General features: G+C 43.5%; 1 protein-coding gene across 3 annotated transcripts in view; it reads right to left on the bottom strand.

Annotated features, from left to right (window-relative positions):
* SEL1L3 (SEL1L family member 3) overlaps window positions 1–19526 on the bottom strand; it is a 128938-nt gene that overhangs the window by 26746 nt on the left and 82666 nt on the right. For 2 of the 3 annotated variants that reach the window (XM_059164240.1, XM_059164258.1), the window contains exons 18-23: window positions 18589–18679; window positions 18370–18454; window positions 17259–17368; window positions 12435–12562; window positions 11727–11829; window positions 11574–11646 (exon numbers count right to left, since the gene is read on the bottom strand). In XM_059164240.1, the coding sequence (XP_059020223.1) occupies window positions 11574–11646; window positions 11727–11829; window positions 12435–12562; window positions 17259–17368; window positions 18370–18454; window positions 18589–18679 (590 nt within the window). Of the gene's footprint in view, window positions 1–2118; window positions 3277–11573; window positions 11647–11726; window positions 11830–12434; window positions 12563–17258; window positions 17369–18369; window positions 18455–18588; window positions 18680–19526 lie in introns of those variants that run through there. The other variant, XM_059164250.1, reaches the window with a different exon arrangement.

The following is a 19526-nucleotide window of genomic DNA, read 5'->3' as shown; positions in this document are numbered from 1 at the left end:
TGAGAAGGTATGAGCTAGACCCAGATCATACAGGCTGAGAACTCCTGAGAGAATAAGTGCCTAAGCTGGGACATGAATTGATGTGTGACCTGCCTACCAGCTTCACCTGTAGTAGTTTGGTCCTGGAGCAACTCCAATTCTTTCCAGCATGACCTGGAGATGAGCATGTTTGGACAACTGTCTCAGATCAAGATGGCTGCCATGAGCCCGTGTTCTGGAAGTGAACCATTTCCCACAGTGTCTTGGGTTGGTATTATGGGGATGAATTGTGTCCTCCCAACATTGAAGTCGAATACTCAGTATCTCAGAATGTGGTTGTATTCAGAGATGTGGCCTTTACAGAGATCATTAAGGTAAAATGAGGTCATTAGAGTGGGCTCTGATCCAATATAATAATGTTCTTAAAAGAGGAGATGAGAACACAGACACACACAGAAGAAAGACTGTGTGAAGACACTGGAAGAAGAAGGCCATCTAAAAGCCAAGAAGAGAGGCTTCAGAAGAAAACCGCCCTGCTGCACCTTGATCTTGGACTTCCAGTCTCCAAACTTGTGAGGAAATACAGTTCTATTGGTTGAGCCCCCCAGTCTGTGACACCTTGTTATGGCAGCTCTAGCAGACTAATACAGCTGTGTTCCTTGGAAATAGACTCTAAGATGCAGGGTTGCATCTGGAGTTTTATGGGACCAGTGTCAGGAAATCCTACACAAAAACAAGGAAGGCAGAATGAGGTAGAGGGAGAAATTGAACTACAATGAGGTTGCCACCAAGATGGTGTTCTGGAGTTGGGATGGCCCTTCAGAACTCTTCCAAAATAAGGCAAGAAAGCTTTTTTCCTACATAGGTCATTCTTAAGGTGAGGAGTGGTGCAAGGTGATTCCTTCCCCCAACTCCGCTCCCCAAAACATTTGGGAAGGTCTGAAAATATTTTCGGCTGTCACAACTGTGTGTGTGTGTGTATGTGTGTGTGTCTGTGTGTGTGTGTGTGTGTGTGTGTGTGTGTGTGTGGTGGGGGAAGCGTGCATGCGTGACATCTTGTGTGTAGAGCCCAGGGATCTCGCTGCTAAGTATCCTATGATGCCCAAGGCCGCCCTTACAATAGAGAGCCATCGGTCCCAAATGTCCATATTTCTGAGGTTGTGAAAGCCTGCGCTACATCAACAAGTCATTGGGCATGAGGCGCTCTTGCAAGGACATAACCTTGGGCAGGTTCCTAGAGCTGATGGCAATTCCCAGTGAGCAGTCTGACGTCTTATGATCCCAGCAGCTGAAGAGTGAGTGTTTGTCATGAAGGGAGGATCCAGGTAAAGCAAAGAGCCCTTTATCTGGACCGTCAGACTTCTCTTTCCTTTCCTTTTTTTTTTTTTTTTTTAAATTTTTAAAGATTTTATTTTTAAGTAATCTCTACACCCAATGTGGGGATCGAACTTACAAGCCTGAGATCAAGAGTTGCATGCTCTACAGGCTGCACCGGCCAGATGCCCCTCAGACTTTTCCTTCTAATAAAAATAATAACCAATCATGTTCATGACACCGTCTTGGGGGTTTTACCTAAGTTATCTCATTTAAGCCACATGACAAGTCAGGAGAGGTGGAATTTATTACCCTTATTTTATAAACAGTAATCCAAGACCCAGAGGGCATTCATCACTCATCCAAGGTTATTGACCTCAAAAGTTACAGAACTGAAATCTGAATCCAGGGCCGTCTGACTCCAAAGTCTGGCTCTGTCGTAAGCACGGAAGACAACCTTTGGTAATACAAGAACACTCTACACGGTACACAGAGGAGAAAGAGCATGGATGGCAGACGTCACCCAGAACTGATATAAATAGAGCCCCCACATACCTGGAGCCCTGACATACCATCCGGTACCATAAAGACATTGCAGGGGGCAGACTTTGAGCATGGGATCCCTGGAGGGTAGTCCCCTTCCATCTGTAAACAGTCATGGGTTACCAGAAATAATCCCTCTCATCAGGAGGACTCTCCTTTTTTTTTTTTTTTTTTTTTTTTGTTGCCTCCTTGAGGAACATGCATGCACCTTGTAGGAGGTCCATGGACTTTGTAGGAGGACAACAGTAACTACGAAAAAGAAAGCAAGCCACATCCCAGGAGTCAACAGTATAAAAATAATTTTTATTTGCTACTGTAAATAAAGTAGTGCAAAGAGTAGTTTGGACCCACAATATTGCATTACTGATTTATTTACTACCTTAGCAGCATACAGTGTATGGACAGTCTGCTCTTCCTCTTCTTCTTCTCTCTCTCTCTCTCTCTCACACATGCACACACAACCCCCTTACACAGAAAATAGGCAGGCATAAGGGTAGGGATGGAACTATGAGCTAAGGGCTTATTTCCTGCATATTCCACTGCCACCATTCTATTCTAATGGGTAATTCATGGAGAAGACTACAGGTAAATACTAAGAATTTTCTAAGTGGTATTTTATGGAGTCAATTGAAAAGGAAATGATACCCAACCATGTCATTAAATGATTCAGAAGCACGATCCTAGAAAAAGTCAAGGAGAAAAATGTAAACCCATTTCCAAAGCTGCTGCCTTCCCTGCATTTCCAGCCACAACCGATTTCTTTCAAGGTGTCTTAGAACTGCTGGGTCTTGGAAGTCAAATTGAAATCTGCCTTTTGGACTTGGAGGAGCAGTGCTGTGGCCAACACACATCCCGAAAGATTCTCAAACTGATAGAGAGGTCACAATTTTCGGTTCTTTAATGAAAGGGGACAAATAAGTGGCTAAGATTCTTAAAACACATCTCAGTGTATAAGGATTCAGACACGCCACAGGGCAAACCATAACCCGCCCCCCCATACACACAGTCACTAGGGAGGGACTTTGCAGTGACCCAGTCAACCTCGCCAACACACCCCTGTGATCACGATGTTCCTAATATTGGTCTGATAACCTTCAGTTTACCCACTGCCTGTACTGGGTACTTCCCTGTAATCAGATTTGATGGAAAAAAAAAAAAAAAAAAAGACATCAAGTGCAAAATTCGCATCCAGTTGACAAGACATGTAATGTGTTTCTCAGTATAATGCCCTAGCCCCAACTTTCCAATACCAGCTGCTGTCGGGGTTCTCTCTCATCGGGAGAGACCTGGAGTGCACAGTTCACTCTCGAGGCTCTGCGTTATTATGGACGGTGGGCTGGTCCTGAACAGAGGCATCTGTAGCTGGAGTCACAGCTGGGCTTGTGGAGAGAGGTGTGGGGTCTGCAGAGGCCCGGGCTGGTGTCTGATGGGAACTGCTGGCTGCAGAGACACATGGACAGCAGGTACTGAGTATTCAAACTAGTGCAATGCAGGACACAACAACCACACCTCGACCCTAGCAAGCCAGGGCAGATGCTTCTGGTCCAGTGGCCCTGACCCTAAAAGATGAGTAACTCTACACCCGTTATCTAGGTTCCTTGGGCTTTGGTGTCCCCTATAAAATGGAGGACTGGAATAGATGTTCAAGGATCTCTGATGGTTCTGACGTCTTGGGATTCTGAGTTCTGGATTTATGCTGTGATGTTCAGGTAAATGTCTGCATTAAAAAAAAAAAGAAAAGAAAAGAAAGAGAGAGAGAGGAAGAGAGAGAGAGGGAAGGAAGGAAGGGAAAGAAAGAAAAAGAGAGAGAAAGAAAGGGAAAGAAAAAGAAAAGAAAGAAAGGGAAAGGGAGAACAAGCAAGCAAGAAAGAAAGGGAGAGAGAAAGGGAAAGACTCTCTGGTCTATGTTTCCCATGGTCATCTCTTTTTTTCCCAAGGTGTTGACACAACGAAAACCACGAATTATATGAGTCAATCAGAAAGGAGCGCTCATTTTATTCACATTCTTACTCTCGCTGGATGAAGTATCAAATTTGGTTTAAATTATGTTATTTAAATAAATGCATCTAAGTCTTAGAAATTATAATTATTAGGTTTAATTATTTATCAATCTACCTTTAGTAAGAAGGTTGAGCCACCATAACTATTAGGGAAGCTTATAAAGTTTTGTACTTTATGTCAGCAGTTTTCAAAGGGCGATTTTGGTTCCCAGGGGACAGTGGGCAACGTTGGTAGATGTTGTTAGTGGTCACAGCTGGAGAGCAGGCTGCTGCTGGCGGAGTGTGGGTAGAGGCCGGGGAGGTCACAGAGATCCTACAATGCATGAGAACGATCTGGCTCCAAATATCAGTAGCTCTGAAATGGGCACACCCCGCTTTCTAGACTGAGGCTGAGAGGCACCCTGGTTCATAAGATTGTGGGATCTGGAAACTGGCCACTCTCCTTTAGCAGTTATGTGACTTGGACAAATACCCTGCTCTCCTTCTGCCTTTAAAAAAATGGGGAATATACGAGGCGCCTGGGTGGCTCCAGTCATTAGCATCTGCCTTCAGCTCAGGTCCTGTGATGGGGCCCCCGCCTTGGGCTCCCTGCTCGGTGGAAAGCCTGCTTTTCCCTCTCCCACTCCCCCGGCTTGTGTTCCCTCTCTTGCTGTGTGTGTGTGTGTGTCTCTCTCTGTCAAATAAATAAGTAAAATTTTTGAAAAAAAATGGGGAAAATAAAAGTATCTACACCCATGATGAATTGTTGCAAGGACTAAATGAGTTAATGTATACAAAGTGCTCAGAGGAGGCAGTTTGCGGACCTGTGTGACACATGGCTAACACAGTAGCCAGAGTTTGTGCAAACGACTGTTCACGGGTCTTTAACTGGGGATCTCACTCAAGCTCAGCGCGGTCCCCAAGTCTTAGACACGTTCAGTAGGTGGGACTGTTTGTAAAGGTGCCCAGTGTCCATCCTGCAACGTACCAACCCTAAGAAGATGACACCACATGGACAATCTGACTTCTAGATAAACTCTTCAAGAGTTCCATCTCCACAAGGCCATTCCAGAGACTTCAGAAAGGAGCTCCAAAGCCTCTGGGTGTTCTGGATATGGAATTTCCTAGAAACCCCTCCTCAGAGTTACAGAATATTTTGTGGATCCGGAGATGGTTTTGAAAGAACAGGACAGTGATGATGATTGGTAGGATGGGGAACCAGGGTATTATATAACGATGTGATGTTTCTAGGTTAAAGCCATCACTCTGGTGGGTGATCTCACCAAGGTAGGGAGCATGAGACCCAGTGACATGGCACAAAGACCATTTGGTCTAGGCGAGTCTCATTTATCTGCCACTAGGAGTGACTTTGGGATAGGTACTGAGTGGCAGACATTTCAGTACTAAAATTCTTACATCTCATGGATCTCAATGTCCACATTTGTGAATTAAAGGACTTAGATTGGATGGTGTCCGAGACCCCCTTGGGGCCTGAGATTTGTGTTTCTGATGATCTCTGAGGGAGTTCACAAAGTACTAAGGCATGCATTTTTTTCCCCCCTTTCAAGCTCTGGAAAAAAAAAAGTTTAAATCACCATGGTAACAAGATAAATCAGCAATCAGTTTTCTGATTAAAACAAAAAAGTGCCAATGTGTAAATGTAGAAGGAATGCGTAATTAGCATTGCCACCATTTAAATCTTCTCATAAGAAAGAACATAATAAAAACGCTTGATGTTTCTACAGTGAATCTGTTATTATCCACATGAGAATGCTCCCCCTTCCAACGGGGGTTCGCAATCACTGGACAAGCCCCCCACAGCCTATCATAATTTTAAAGTGGCCTCTTTGTGTCTGCTCACCTGAAATGCGTGCTAATTTGATTACCAGCCTGGAATCAAGGTAACCAGGAAAATAAGTGTGCTGTTTCAAAAACTACAGAGCATATTCCAGAGCCAAATCGAACTGATTTTTGTATTACCTGACACTTGGGGGAGGGGGACCATTTTCTGTACGTGAGTGAGACTAACTAAAAGCTGGCCCTAAGCGGGGTAGACCAAGGTGGGACAGACTCCAGCCCACTGGCCAACCAGGGCTCACTGCCTGTTTTTGGATAGTTTGCAGTCTACGAATGGCTTCTCCATTCTTAAATGTTTGAAAATAAATTAAGAGAAGAGTAATATTTTGTGACAGGTGACAGAAGAGATTCTGCTTTCCACATCTGTAGTAAAGTTTAACCGGAAACGAGCCACGCCCACTCATTTTCATGCGCGCTCAGTGGCCACCTTAGCCCTATAATGAAAGCCAAGTAGTTGAGATGACCCTCAACGCTCCAAATGTTTCTCATCTGGCCCTTTGCAGAAAAGGTTTGCCAACCCCTGTTGTGGACCATTGTAGGAAAGGGTTGTGCTTGCCAGGTGGCCAGATGGGAGGATAAAAGAGAAGAGTATGAAGGAATATACTGGGTCAGTCCCGAGTTAATAGAATGTTTGCAAAGATGGAGTCCAAGGGGAGAGGGGGAAGCCCCAGAAATCCTTCGCAATGAAGAAGATGTAGCCTACTTCACCTGGGCCTCCGGATCTAGGGGGATCCCAGGACAAGTATAAGATTCATGTCATTTCAACATTTCTCATGAGGAAAGCTATTGGGTCAGCACCAAGGGTGATGAGAAAAGTGAAATCTCTCCATTAAATAGCTCTGACTTGAAAGCTACTACTTTTTTCATGAACGCCACTTTCTGAGATTTCACTGTAATTTTAGGAGCAGCCTCGTTCACTGGAAATGTAGATGACAGGAAAAGAGTAGAAACAGTTTCATTAATCTTGGTCATATCATCCTACTCGTTTTCAAAGACCACTGCACTAACCACTTCAGCAGAAAGAATGATTCGGCCTCAATTCTGGCTGTTTTGAATAGAACAACATTGGTTTAAGAGGTTACCTCATCATACCTAGGGCCTGCTAGTTCAGCCAGGTCTTGCTCTATGCTGTGCATTCTACTGAGACATCAAGTTTCCGGTAAGACTGGTAATACAGGGAACACCTGGGTGGCTCAGTTGGTTAAGTGGCTGCCTTCGGCTCAGCATCCCAGGGTCCTGGGATCGAGTCCCGCATCAGGCTCCTTGCTCGGCAGGGAGCCTGCTTCTCCCTCTGCCTCTGCCTGTGCTCACTCTCTCTGACAAATAAATAAATAAAATCTTAAAAAAAAAAAAAAAAAAAAAAGACTGGTAAGGCAGGACTCTTTCTGGAGGGGTACCTTCCATTTTGTCCCCATCCTCTCTTTGCCTTCCTCCAGGCAGCTAGCCAGCCCCCATGCTTTCTCGGTCTCTGGGGGGACTTTTGTTTGGTAGGGACAGAAATGGAAATTGTTCTAGACATACTTTGCTTTGGGAATTTTTTTGGTTGGTTCCTGCCCCCCCCCAAAAGCCCGAGTCCATTAAGGCAATTGTGCTTGGCAGCCCCAACAGGGAGGGGAGAGGAAGAGCGCTTCAGAGACTCAGCGAGGCAGGGAGAAGAGTGTCTGGAGCCTGGGAAAGTGGCTGAGCCCAGTTTTATGTTGTCCCGGTGGCAGCAAAGTCCTCACTGTGGCCCCTCAGCAATCTCAGGAAGAAAGCATGGGGGGACAAAAGGTGGACCGCAAAGCCGATGGGACTTCTTGGTGACCAGAAGCTGCAAAGCCAGTGGACTTGGAGGGACAGAGGCGGCCCAGGGCGGTGTGCATTCTGCTATCAGGCTGGTGGTCACATGAGCGGTCCTGGCGCCACCCAAGACCCAGGGATCCTAGAACTCCCCTGGGAGGCATCGGTCTCAAGAAAGACTGAGCTGCCTGGTAGAACGCCAGCCAGGAGACAAAAAGAAGTCCCCTTAAAGGACACAAGAGATATGCGATATTTTTCATATATTTGTCTTGGTTCTCCTGAAAGCCTGGTCAATATCTTTCAGATGCTTTAAAAAAAGAGTTTGATGTTTTAGAAAGAGTCTAATGACACAGAAAAACCCACGGGGTTCTGGGAATTGGGTCTGTTACTGGTTCAGCCAAGCCGGGTAAGTACAGATGCCACTTGGTGTCGGTGTGCTTTAACTGCAAGTGGGATGCCCCCCAGGGTATTAGCTGCCGGCTAGCATTTGTTGAGCTCTAAGCACTTTACACCCTGTTACCTGGTTATTGGCTTCTTTCAACTACAATGGCAAGTAGGTGTATACTGCTATTGCTGCTACTTTACAGAAAGGGAAACCGAGGCACAAATGGGCTCCCTTCCTTGCCCAAGGTCATGCAGTGAGTGGCAGGGCCAGAACCTTGGCAGCACGACTCCCGAGCCTGTGGTATTAGCTACTGTCTCACACTGCTAGCCTTCTGAACACGGGACAATTTAGTGTGACAAACGCGTTGGAGTATGGACTATATATCACAGAGCATGTAAACTCAGGAGGAAAAGGAAGGTAGTTGGAGCTGAAAGCAAAATGGAAGGACAGTTCAATTTAGAAGTTTGGCCATAAATCACTAATTTTTAAAAAAACACTGACCAGAAAAATGCAAATCGCAAAATGACAAAGATGCCTCACTTAGAGAAGAAGCCTTATACAAGGCCACTTAAGGGAAGCTCCTAACTTTCCAGTCGGTCCCTCTTAACTGTTACTCAGCACCCAGACGTCATTCCTGGGCCTGCTTCACACCAGCATCCGCTAGAGGGCACCCCTTTCCCCAGGGCAGGGCAGGACACCTCAGGCATCAACCCGGTCATGGGCCAGGCACCAATCCCAGCAACTCTGCCCTCTGACCCTCTCTCCTGCTCTTCTGTACCCCTCTGGCTCCTGTCCCATTGCCCAGGCACTGAGAGAGCACCTTCCTATTTCAAAATTTGGCTTTTTAAAAAAAATATATATATTTTTAATTATTCACTGGAGAGAGAGAATGAGCAGGGGGGAGGGTTAGAGGGAGAGGCAGAGTATGCACTGAGCAGGGACCCAATTCAGGGGCTCGAGCCCAAGACCCTGAGATCATGACCTGAACCAAAGGCAGAGGCTTAACTGTCTGAGCCACCCGGGTTCCCCCTATTTCTAAGTTACTGACAAATTTGCATTTATGTTTAAGACTTTAAAAATATGAAAATAATTTACTATATATTTTAACTCTTTACACTAGTTCTAAGAGGGCTGGAAGGCACCACTTATAGCATGTTTTAGAAATAATGTGGAGACTTTTTTTTTTTTTATACTTTTAGGCCCTTCCTAGTCAAAGTGTGGTCCATGGAACTGCAGCATGGACACCACCTTAAAGCTTGTTAGAAATGTGGAATCCCAGAGCCAGCCCCTGGACTCACTGAATCAGAATCCACATTAGACAAGTTCCTGGGGTGATTCATGTGCACATTATAGTAAAGAAGTATGGGACTAGAATTTACATACTGAAATATGTGTCATTTTATTCTAATTCATTTTTTTTTAATTTCTCCTTTATATTGCTGTTAGGGTGCTACTTTTAAAAATATGTGTTGTGGTAGGCAGGATAATTATCATTCATTTCAAGGTCCCAGAAATGTGCTACGAAATATTTTTTATACACGGAACAAAGGTCAGAGACAGAATGGTAACCGCTGTTTTAAAATACTGTTGACCCTTGAATAACTCAGGTTTGTACTGAATGGATCCACTTACACAAGTTTTTTGTTTTTTGTGTTATGTTTTGTTGTTTTGTGGTGTTATTGTTAATAAACATAGGACAGCACCTTGAATGGACTTTCCCCTCCTTCTGATTTTCTGAACAACGAATTCTCTTCTCTAACTTACTTTAATGTAAAAATATAGAATGTAATATGTATAACAGACAGAATATGTATTCACCGACTGTTTATGTTCTTGGTGAGGCTTCTGGTCAACAGGAGTCAGTAGTGTAGTTTCAGGGGAGTCAAAGTTACACGCAGAATTTTAGCCGCAGGGTAGATTGGTGCCCCTAGCTACCCCCCTCCCAACCCCAGTTGCCGAAGGGTCAACTGTATCACGAGTCTGAAAAAGTTTGAAATCCCGCTGCCCTCTGTCCTTTCTTGGACATCATTTTGTGATTTGGGGCAGACCCCTTCATGTGTTTGGCCTTAATCTCTTTATGTGTAAAATGAAGGGCATAGAATTAACTTAACTTTAAGAACTTGTCCAGACTTGTCTAAGGCCAGCAACACGGAGGGAGGCATGCACAGGAAGTGAACGGGTTTGCAAAAAAATGAAGAAAACGTAAGAAAGAGCAAAGGATACTCAGCAAAGGGGAAAAAGAATTATCAAAGGGTAGGAGGGACAGGGAGGCGAGAATGTGGAGAGACTGATAATGCAGACAGGAAGACAGGAAAAAGAGATGGCTTCTGATAAAAGCAATTCCACCAGCCCATGAATTTTCATGGCTACCAGCTGGCATAAAATCATAAAGACAATTTTCAGCTCCTCTAACGGAATTGCATTTGTAATAATCATAACAATATTTCTACAGAGTAAAAATGACAAAGATAATTTGAAATGGAAAACACTGACAAGATGCAAAATAAATGTGCTCTACCTGGCAACAAATTTAGGGACGGGACAGAATTTGCATGAGGAAAATTTATAAGCCAGCATATGACGGGGCATCAAATCTGGCCAAGTTTTTGATGGCTCCTTGTTAACCTCCTCAGGTAAATCAGAGGGAAATGATTCTGCACTAGCCTCTTGCAACAGAGACTTCCTTCCCACCATCAAATCTGTGGCGAGACACACTCCTTTCGCTTTTCATTATCTGCTACACGGATAGGGCCTGAGTACGTGTTCCAATGCCATGTCCAGTCCTAATTCTAATTCTCCACTGACTGAGGTTTGCAGCTTTGAGTACCTACTAAGTGTGAGATATCCCATATGATGCACTAAAGCCTTCCACCATCGTATGTCCTGATAGGGGTGACGAACATGAGTTCACATTTGCTCAGAGGGTTTTATACGCCAGGCAAATACAACGGCCACGACTACCTGCAGTAGTCACTTTGGTAACCATCATGTGTGTTTTTCACCAAAGCCTTTGAACATCCCTGGGAAATAGCAACTATTATTACCTAATGCTACTCTTGGAAAATTGGGAAATCGGGAAGATGAAATAACTCCCCGTAAATCACACCACTAATGACCAGCCGAGCCTGGACTCCAAGCCCGCTACTCCAAGCTACGGTGGGTGTCCATCTCTTTAACGACGGCCTTACATGAGCTTGGAAAAATAACAGTGACCGGCGGAAATCACACTAAACTAACTGTCACTTCATCTTCCTCCTCAGCCCCTCCTTCTGAATCCACATGGCTGGGTACTTTTACTCTTTGTGAGGGCTTCTTTATCATCCCGCATAATTGATTCCTTGACTGGAATAAATAGGAAGAAATCCTGCTGGAGGGGGCTTCAGAAGCTGGGTTTTAGGGCAATAGTCATAGGATATTGATGCTGGATGTATTTTCAATGGGAGAAGACTTTTTTTGTTCAATTTATAAAGCTTCTTATTAAGAAAAAATCCTTGCTTACTTTGACAAATATAACAGTAATTGGGACCTTCCATCAGCCAGAGATGATGGTACCCCCTGGGGGAGCCCACCACGCCATGAAGGACCCATCTAACGAAAGGAAATAGCATGGTCAAAGGCATGAGGAGGAAGATCATCTCTTTCTCTCTCTCTTTTTTTTTTTTTTTTTGAGGGTGGGGTGGTTAGGGAAAAAGAATCCCTCCATTTTTATCTTGCCCCAGCTTCTTAGAAATTTTTACCTGAAACAGACTGGAAATACTGCATGGTCCAGGCGATCAGTACAGACAGTAGGAAGGTCCCCAGAAAGTAGATCTGCAGAATCCGAAGCACAAGTTAGATGGCTGCTGAAGGGCAGGGACCTTGAGGGCAGGGCTGGGGGAGATGGCACCTACCAGGGCAGAGCGCAGGACGGCGCCCCAGATGAGCCGCAGATGAAGATAAAGCCAGGCCAGGGAACAGGGGCTGAAGGACTCCTCGCTGCTCTGGTTCCAGCACCTGCAGACAAAAAGACAGGGAATCCGGAGGGATCGGCAAACCTCGGGGGCATCGCCCATGACCTGTGTTGTCAGATCCTCAATCTTCCCCTCCTGCTTTGGGAAAACAGGCACGCTTGAGGTGAAAAAACAGAGACATGAAGCCCATTCTAAAGAGTTGGGGCCCATCCTGATATTCCAGGCTCCTGGCTGGAAAAGATCAGTCCTGTCCTTAATAAAAAGCTAGTGGGTAAGAAGGACCCCGACAGGGAGCCGCCAGAGCAATACTCCTGTTTGAGTGCTGGTCCAGGGTGCAGACATCAGAACCCTTCCCTATCTTGCAGAAAGGCACGGTCTAATCAGACACATTATTCTTTCCATTCTGGTGGGAAACCTTGGTCAGCACTTTAACTTCCGATCAAGCACATTCTGTACAGTAAGCCTCGGATGCTAAAAAAGGGAAATAGTTTGGGTCCAGCTGAGTGTTCTCGAATCAGAACAAATCCTGAGCCCTTTTCATAACAACTGGTGTTATGTAATGAGAGAAACTGACTTTAACCAAGAAGTGAACACCACCCACTTGGGTTCCCCTAGATTCCACAGCATTAAAGAAGGCTCCAGACTCACCTTTCGTACAGTTCCTGGAGGATAGAGATGTTATTAGAATGGATAGTTGGGTCAATTTCCAAGAAATCCAAAATATGGTGTGGGATTATAGCACCTTCCTCAATGAGCAGAGCCAGGTTAAAGAAACCCTGAAAACAAGCCACAAACCAAACTCATCAACGCCTCATAATAAACCCCAGACACACACCCTTCATCAGAATGTAAACTTTTACAACCTCTGGTTGTTGTTTTGTTTTGTTTTGTTTTGTTTTAAAGTCCCTCGAGCCAGATGGTTTTGTCATCTTCATTGATGGATTGTTTCCCTAAATATATGCATCTGAGAAATTTATTTGCAGGAGAACCGGGAGGCTTTCAGAAGATGCTGTGTCCCATCTGCTCAGAAGCCAGTCAACCAGGGGAATCTGTCCTTTCCTGCTCACTCTCTCAAGACAGAACTCCCTGGAAAACGTGCTCTTGTGTCATCAACAAACCAGAATACCAAGTTGAAGGCAATGTCTATCACTTACAGATTACTCTCTGGGATACCATCAGCGTGTCAGAAATTGAACAGAATGTTCTCCTGACTGCATTCTAACATAGAGAATCTCTTGCACAAAGTCACATACAGGGGTTTGTCTCTGCTCTCCCAGGCCAGTGTGGAAAACTTCCCACTCTCCTCTTGGCACAGCTCCACTCAGATACAACTCCCTACCTCTTCCTGTTATACACCTTGTTCTCTACCCTCTGAGGTAGAACCTGCTTTAATGGGCTGTGCAGATCTAATGTAAAAAACCAACAGAATTAAGAGCCTGACAGTAGAGGAACTTCATAAAGAATGGGAGCTGCTACTCTGTCTGGGGAGAGGCACAGTCCATCAGGAACGGAGCATGTGGCCGGACAGAGAAATCAACAAAAATGATGTGTTACTTACCACTAGGGATTTACAAGTGAAATGGGACTGTTGCCCTTCAAAGAATTCATGGTCATGTTTTAATGACTTATATCCTCCCTTTGACCTTTCATTTCAGTTGCCACAGACAAGGATCTCAGTGAAAATCACCTCCAACAGGTTCTATATACCAGGCCTCTCATTACCATCCTATGCAATAATCATGAAAACGTAACAGCAGCTAACATTTTCTGAGTGATGCTCTATGTGAGGCACAGTTATATATATATATATATATATATATACTTGCTTATTTACCTAATGCTCATAACAGCAAATTGAGATAGGTACTATTAGCCTCTCTATTTTATAGGTGGGATGCTGGGGCACAGAGAGGTTAAGGACATTGCCCAAGGTAATACAGCTGGACAGGGGCAAGAGCTGGAATTCAGATGCAAGCAGACAGGGTCCAGAGCCTCAAATTTTTACCTTCATTATTCTGTCAAATAACCTCTAAATAGATGAAAGTGTTGAATCTTTGAGATGTCCACAAAACACACACTTACAAACACGGAGAAAATAGACTCTTTCTCCACTCTTTAAAAGGAACATACTCTTAAATTTGAGATATTAGAAGAAAAGAAAAAAAAATCACTTTTATGATTTTAATGCCTCTTGGAAAAATAGCAAAATTAAAATAAATGGGAAAATAGACTAGGGGAATATTTGTGTACAATATAATAGCTTAAGCTTTATTATCTACTGGGAAAATGTATAAAAAACTAATTATGATTTAAATGGGGGGAAAAAACCCCAGTATCAGGGATGCTTTGGTGGCTCAGTCGGTTAAGCGTATGCCTTTGGCTCAGGTCATGATCCCGGGGTCCTGGGATTGATCCCTGCATCAGACTCCCTGCTCAGAGGGCAGTCTGTTTCTCCCTTTCCCTCTGCCACTTCCCCTGCTCCTGCTCTCCCTTTTACTCTGCTCTTTCTCTCTCCCAAATAAATACATAAAATCTTAAAAAAAAATAAAATTATAAATAGGAATAAATAGGATAAATATATATATAAATAGGATATATAAATATATATAAATAGGATAAATAGGAAAAGAACATGAATAGAGAATCCACATATATCATGAGTAAATGATCATAAAGTCTATGTAAAAATGTGCATTGCCACCAGTAATCAAACCGATGCGACATAAAACAATAAGGAAGTTATCAACTTATAATTATTTCACTAGAATAATTAAAAGTGAAGTCATGAAAACATCCCATGCTGACAAGATTTCAGTTCTCTTCTCATACTCAACCACTGCTTGGTAAGGTATTCCTTGGAAAACCCTTCCAGAAAGCTCATCAGCCATATGCTATTATTATGTAGCCATGAGACAACTTCGACTGATTGACTCAGTCATACAAGCCCTCGGATTATAAAGAAATTATTCAAATGGAGATAAAAGATGGAGGTACGACCGTGTCCACTAAAGCACTCGATAGCTTTGTAAAACAACAGGAAAAGGCCTCCGCGTCTTCCTTAATAGACTATAAATCCCAAAGGCAAGAATATTGTCTATCTTTTTCTCTCCCATCCTCACCACTAAGAAGTGTCTAGGACATGGCAGGACTGAATAAATAGGTGCTAAATCAATGAATAAATTAGCAAATGAGAATAAACGTCCACCAATAAGATAAAGCTTAATAAATTACAGCCATGCGCACAACAAAATATGGGGCAGAGGCTAAGAATAATCAATAATTACAGAGACTATGCAGTAAAATGCACACATCTCTGCAATATGAGAAAAGAGATGCATTTCTTAAGGGGCACAGACACTGTTGTTAACATTACAGAGACATGCTTGCTTGTAGACAGCAGCTGGAGGGGGATGGGAAGACAGGAGGGAGTAAAGCCCCCACCATGGAAATGGGCTGCATCCTTTAATTTTTATTTTCCTCTAAAATTGCATTTTAATGTTTGCATAACATTGTTTGTCCAAAAAATAAACATCAGAATTGAAAATAAAATCGGTCCCCTAAATTTGAATGCCAACAGATATCATTGAAGAAAGGTTGGCTCTCTACCGAGTCCTTTTAGCATCAACTCTGATTTCATTCCAGAAGAAATAATTATAGGAAGGGTCATGTCCATTGAGTGTACTCAGTGCTGAATGTCTAATAACATTCAATCCTCATCCCTATGAGCTAAATACTATTATTAACCCCAGTTTGCAAATGAGAAAACACCAACTCGGTGATTCAGTGACTTGCCGGGTAGGAATAGCAATGAAGTGGTAAAGACATGGGTGTTTAACCCAAGTAAAGAAACACTCAGATATCGTACCTCCTTAAAAAACAAAAACAAACAAACAAACAAAAACTAAGATAGGGATGAGATTCCAACCTTTGCTCTGTAATCAAACCCTGAAGCACAACACCAGAAACCTGGTATCTAAGAAGACATCAAGCATGGAGCACCTGGGTGGCTCAATTAAGCTTCTGCCTTTGGCTCAGGTTATAATCCCAGGGGCCTGGGTTGGAGGTACTGGGCTCCCTGCTCAGTGAGGAGTCTGTTTCTCCCTCTCCCTGTGCCCCTCCCCTTGCTTGTGCTCTCTCACTCTCTCTGCCAAATAAATAAATAAATAAATAAATAAAAAGGAGGCATCAACCATTGTGACTTCCATTGTGAAAATGCCCCTGAGATTCTCACAGGAGAATTCTGATTAGCAAGTGTCAGAGAGAGGGAACAGGATCATCATCGCTCACCACACCAATGATCGTTGCGAGCAAGATCTACTAAAGGATGCTAAAACTAGTGGACAGAAATTTGAGGAGAAACAGAATGCATGCAGAGTTGCAAATGATTTCCCTAGGGTATATATAAATTAGAAAGGAAAATGTTAACTTTACAGGGGAGAAACCCAGCCAAAGCTAACTTAACCAAGCCACACCAGTAATCAGACATACTAACATCATGTGGCTCATATGATACACCAAGGACACATCGCTTCTGTGCTTTCCTTGCCCAGAATGCATAACTTCATTCCATTCATGAGGCAGCAGAAGACAGCCAAATTAAGGCACAGTCTACATCATACCCAAACAGTGTTCTTTCAAAGTATCAAGGTCATGGAAGACAAACAAAGACTGAAGAATTGTTATCGATTGAAGAAGACTAAAGAAATAGGACAACTAAATGTGATGTAGGAGCCTGGATGGGATCCTGGAACAGAAAAAGAACATTAGTGAAAAAATGAGTGAAATCCAGGGGAAAGCCTCAAGTATACCTAACGGTACTGAAGCAAGACTGACTTCTTAGTTTGATAATGGTATTGTGGTTATATGCAAGATAGTCACATTCAGGGAAGCTGGGAGACTTGTATATAGCAACTCCCTGTACTCCTTTTGCAACTTTTTTATACATTTAAAAATCCTCTAAAATAAGACCCCCCCCCCCCGGACAAAAGTCACCAAGAGCAACTTCCTATCACTGAAGTGTTGGTCCAACTCTATGGGCAAATCACTTGTCATTTGGACCACACTTCCTATTTCTTCAGTTTCTATGGAGTGAGTTAGTTTGATGGGATCTTGTAGAAAGACTCCTGGACATGGAGCCAGCAGACATGGCTTTAGGATCAGGCTGCTTTGCGTGCTACCTGATTGGTTGGCCTTGAGCAATTTATCATCTGATTGTAGTCTTGCTATCCTCCATTATAACTATAATGTGGTCATAGTCATCTCCACCGTCATGAGATGGTTATGAAAATGGTGTGGCAACCATAGCAAGTGCTCCATAAAGGTTCCCTATTAGGGTTCATGTCCTGTGGGAATGGATGAGAAATGACTTTGTGAACAGGGAAGCAGATGAAGATGGGAGGGCTTGGGAGGACCCCAGCCAGGTCTTGCATCCTCACAAACAGACATCACCCAGTGCTCCTTTCTGTGGGTTACCTGTGAGTCTCCATCCAGGGCTGCCTGAGCGTACATCTGCACGGACAACTCAAGGTCTTGGGACTGGTTTTGGTGGCCATAGTAGTAAAGGTCTCCCATTTTCAAATATGCTGCAGGACAGAAAGCACAGGCCCATTTGTGAAGTGGTTTTATTTGAGACCAATGTTTTAAAGGGTTGGCCCAGTCGCATGACTGAGAATTTTTCCTACCAGGACCTGAACACACATCATCATTATTTCCTTGGTATGTCAGGAAGTGGGGGAACGAAAACCTTTTGTGCGGAGCACCACCATTTCTAGACACATTTTCTTGCTTTGTTGGGCAGCTCTCTCAAATGGGTCTGCGAAAATCCCAGTCTGCAATCTGACAGTCCAAGTGGCCAAGATTGTTTGGGGCACTTTATTTGACATCTGAAATTTTGTTGCCTGAGTCTTATGACTGATGGGCATTTCTTTATTCTGTTTAAGCCATATGTTTTATTTTTTTCCCTTGGAAAAAGTTTTGCCTAATGGTGTATATATCACTCAGTGTCTAGTCAGAAAAATAGAATCTATGCCAAGGAGTTCAAAAGATTTCAAGACTGTCAGGCAGGAACTGGAACCGTGGGTGTACAGCCATTGCTAGAGACACAGCCCAAAGTAGAGAGAAGGGGAGAAATACTGGGACTTCTCATTTCCTCCCACCCAGCAATCTCCTGCTGGCACCTCCCATTGGCTGAAACCAATGAGATGCCCAAGAACACAGGAGTCTAGGAACTGTAGTTCCTTGGGATCAACCTCTCATACAGAGCAGAGCAGAGGAAGACAGGGATGTATCTGAGGGCAAAACACTAATGACTGGCCCAGGAGATCTCTCCAGAATAGCTTTCTCTTTTGAATTCTCACCAGCTCTGAAGAAATGGTGGGTTCAAGCATTCAGTGGACAACAGAGGAGAAGTACATTGCTGGAGGCTGACAGCAGTTTACTCATGATCTTAATAGTAGAGATTTTTCACACTCTTTCCTAATTGTTTAGAAATATCATACTTCACACAAAGCTGTTATCTCTTCCCTGTTACTAGAGATTAAAAGCTTCCAATGCTTCAATTTAGCACCCATTTTTCTATACATACCAAATGAAGGAGCACCGATTTGAAAAACAGAGAAATTATAGTATCTCCAAACACAATTAACACCCAAGTATCTCTCGGCCAGGTCCTAAGGGGATGGAGGGGGAGAAAAAGTTAATTCATTAATATATTTCAGCCAAGTGACTGATTTTGCTTTCATAAAACCCAATTCATCATCCTTAACCTTAGAGTTTCCACTCCAAGAAGAATACATTTACTTACTGGCCTCTCCTCACAGATGTGTGCTAAATTTGTCTGTGACACTTCAATTCCAGTTTCTGCTGCTAAAACATAATACAGCAAAGCTTCGTGCCTAAAAATAGATGATTAATAATAAATTTCATACAGTGGCTCTTACTAATATTCACGGAGAGCTTTATATTCAAGCATAAGAGGGCACAAAATAAGCAGTTTTTTTTAAAGCCACAAAATCATGAGTTTGTTGTGTGTGTGTGTTTTAAAATAAATACTGTTGTTAAAAATACTGCCTGCACTGATTTATTTTCTATCTTAAAGGCTGAACTCACTGATAAGGTTGGAGAGCTAGTTGATGCAACAGCTACCTCTACTGGCCGAACGGTGTGTGGCATGCTGGCTGGGCTGGCTTGTCTATTGCCTCCCGTCCTTGAATCCTTCCATGCCAGCTTAGAAGAGATAAGTGGCATTTAGAAAAAGCCCTGTGCGTTCGTTCGGGTCGCTGTTTTGTGAAAGGCTTCATGGGGCTTAGGATTCTGAGCAAGCTTAATTAGAGCTGAGCTTTTGTGATGCATTAGAAGTTTGGCAGAGGGGAGGGAGTTTACAAGGGGCTTGATACCAATGACCAAACACACAGAGAAAAAAATAAATGTCCGATAATGCTAGTAGTGAATGATGGCAAAACAATGACGGAGGACTGCTGATCTGCTGAAAGACTGGCACAAGATTCACAAGACAGGGTAAAAGCAAGGGTTTGGGGGAAACAGACATATTTCTATGGCCAATGCTTGTGGGAGGGCAGGTGACTCCAACCGTTAAATGAAGGAAGACTTAAGAATCCACACGTCATTTAGCCAACAGTTCTCCCTTGTGAAGGTTTATTCTAAAGAAGCAAGAAACGTGCACAAAGATTCAGTGACAACAGAGTTCACGGCAGAGCTGTTTATAGGAACAAAAAACACGGG

This window comes from Mustela lutreola, chromosome 1 (genome assembly GCF_030435805.1).
Source record: "Mustela lutreola isolate mMusLut2 chromosome 1, mMusLut2.pri, whole genome shotgun sequence".
NCBI lineage: Eukaryota > Metazoa > Chordata > Mammalia > Carnivora > Mustelidae > Mustela > Mustela lutreola.
This window is presented reverse-complemented; position numbering and strand designations above follow the sequence as displayed.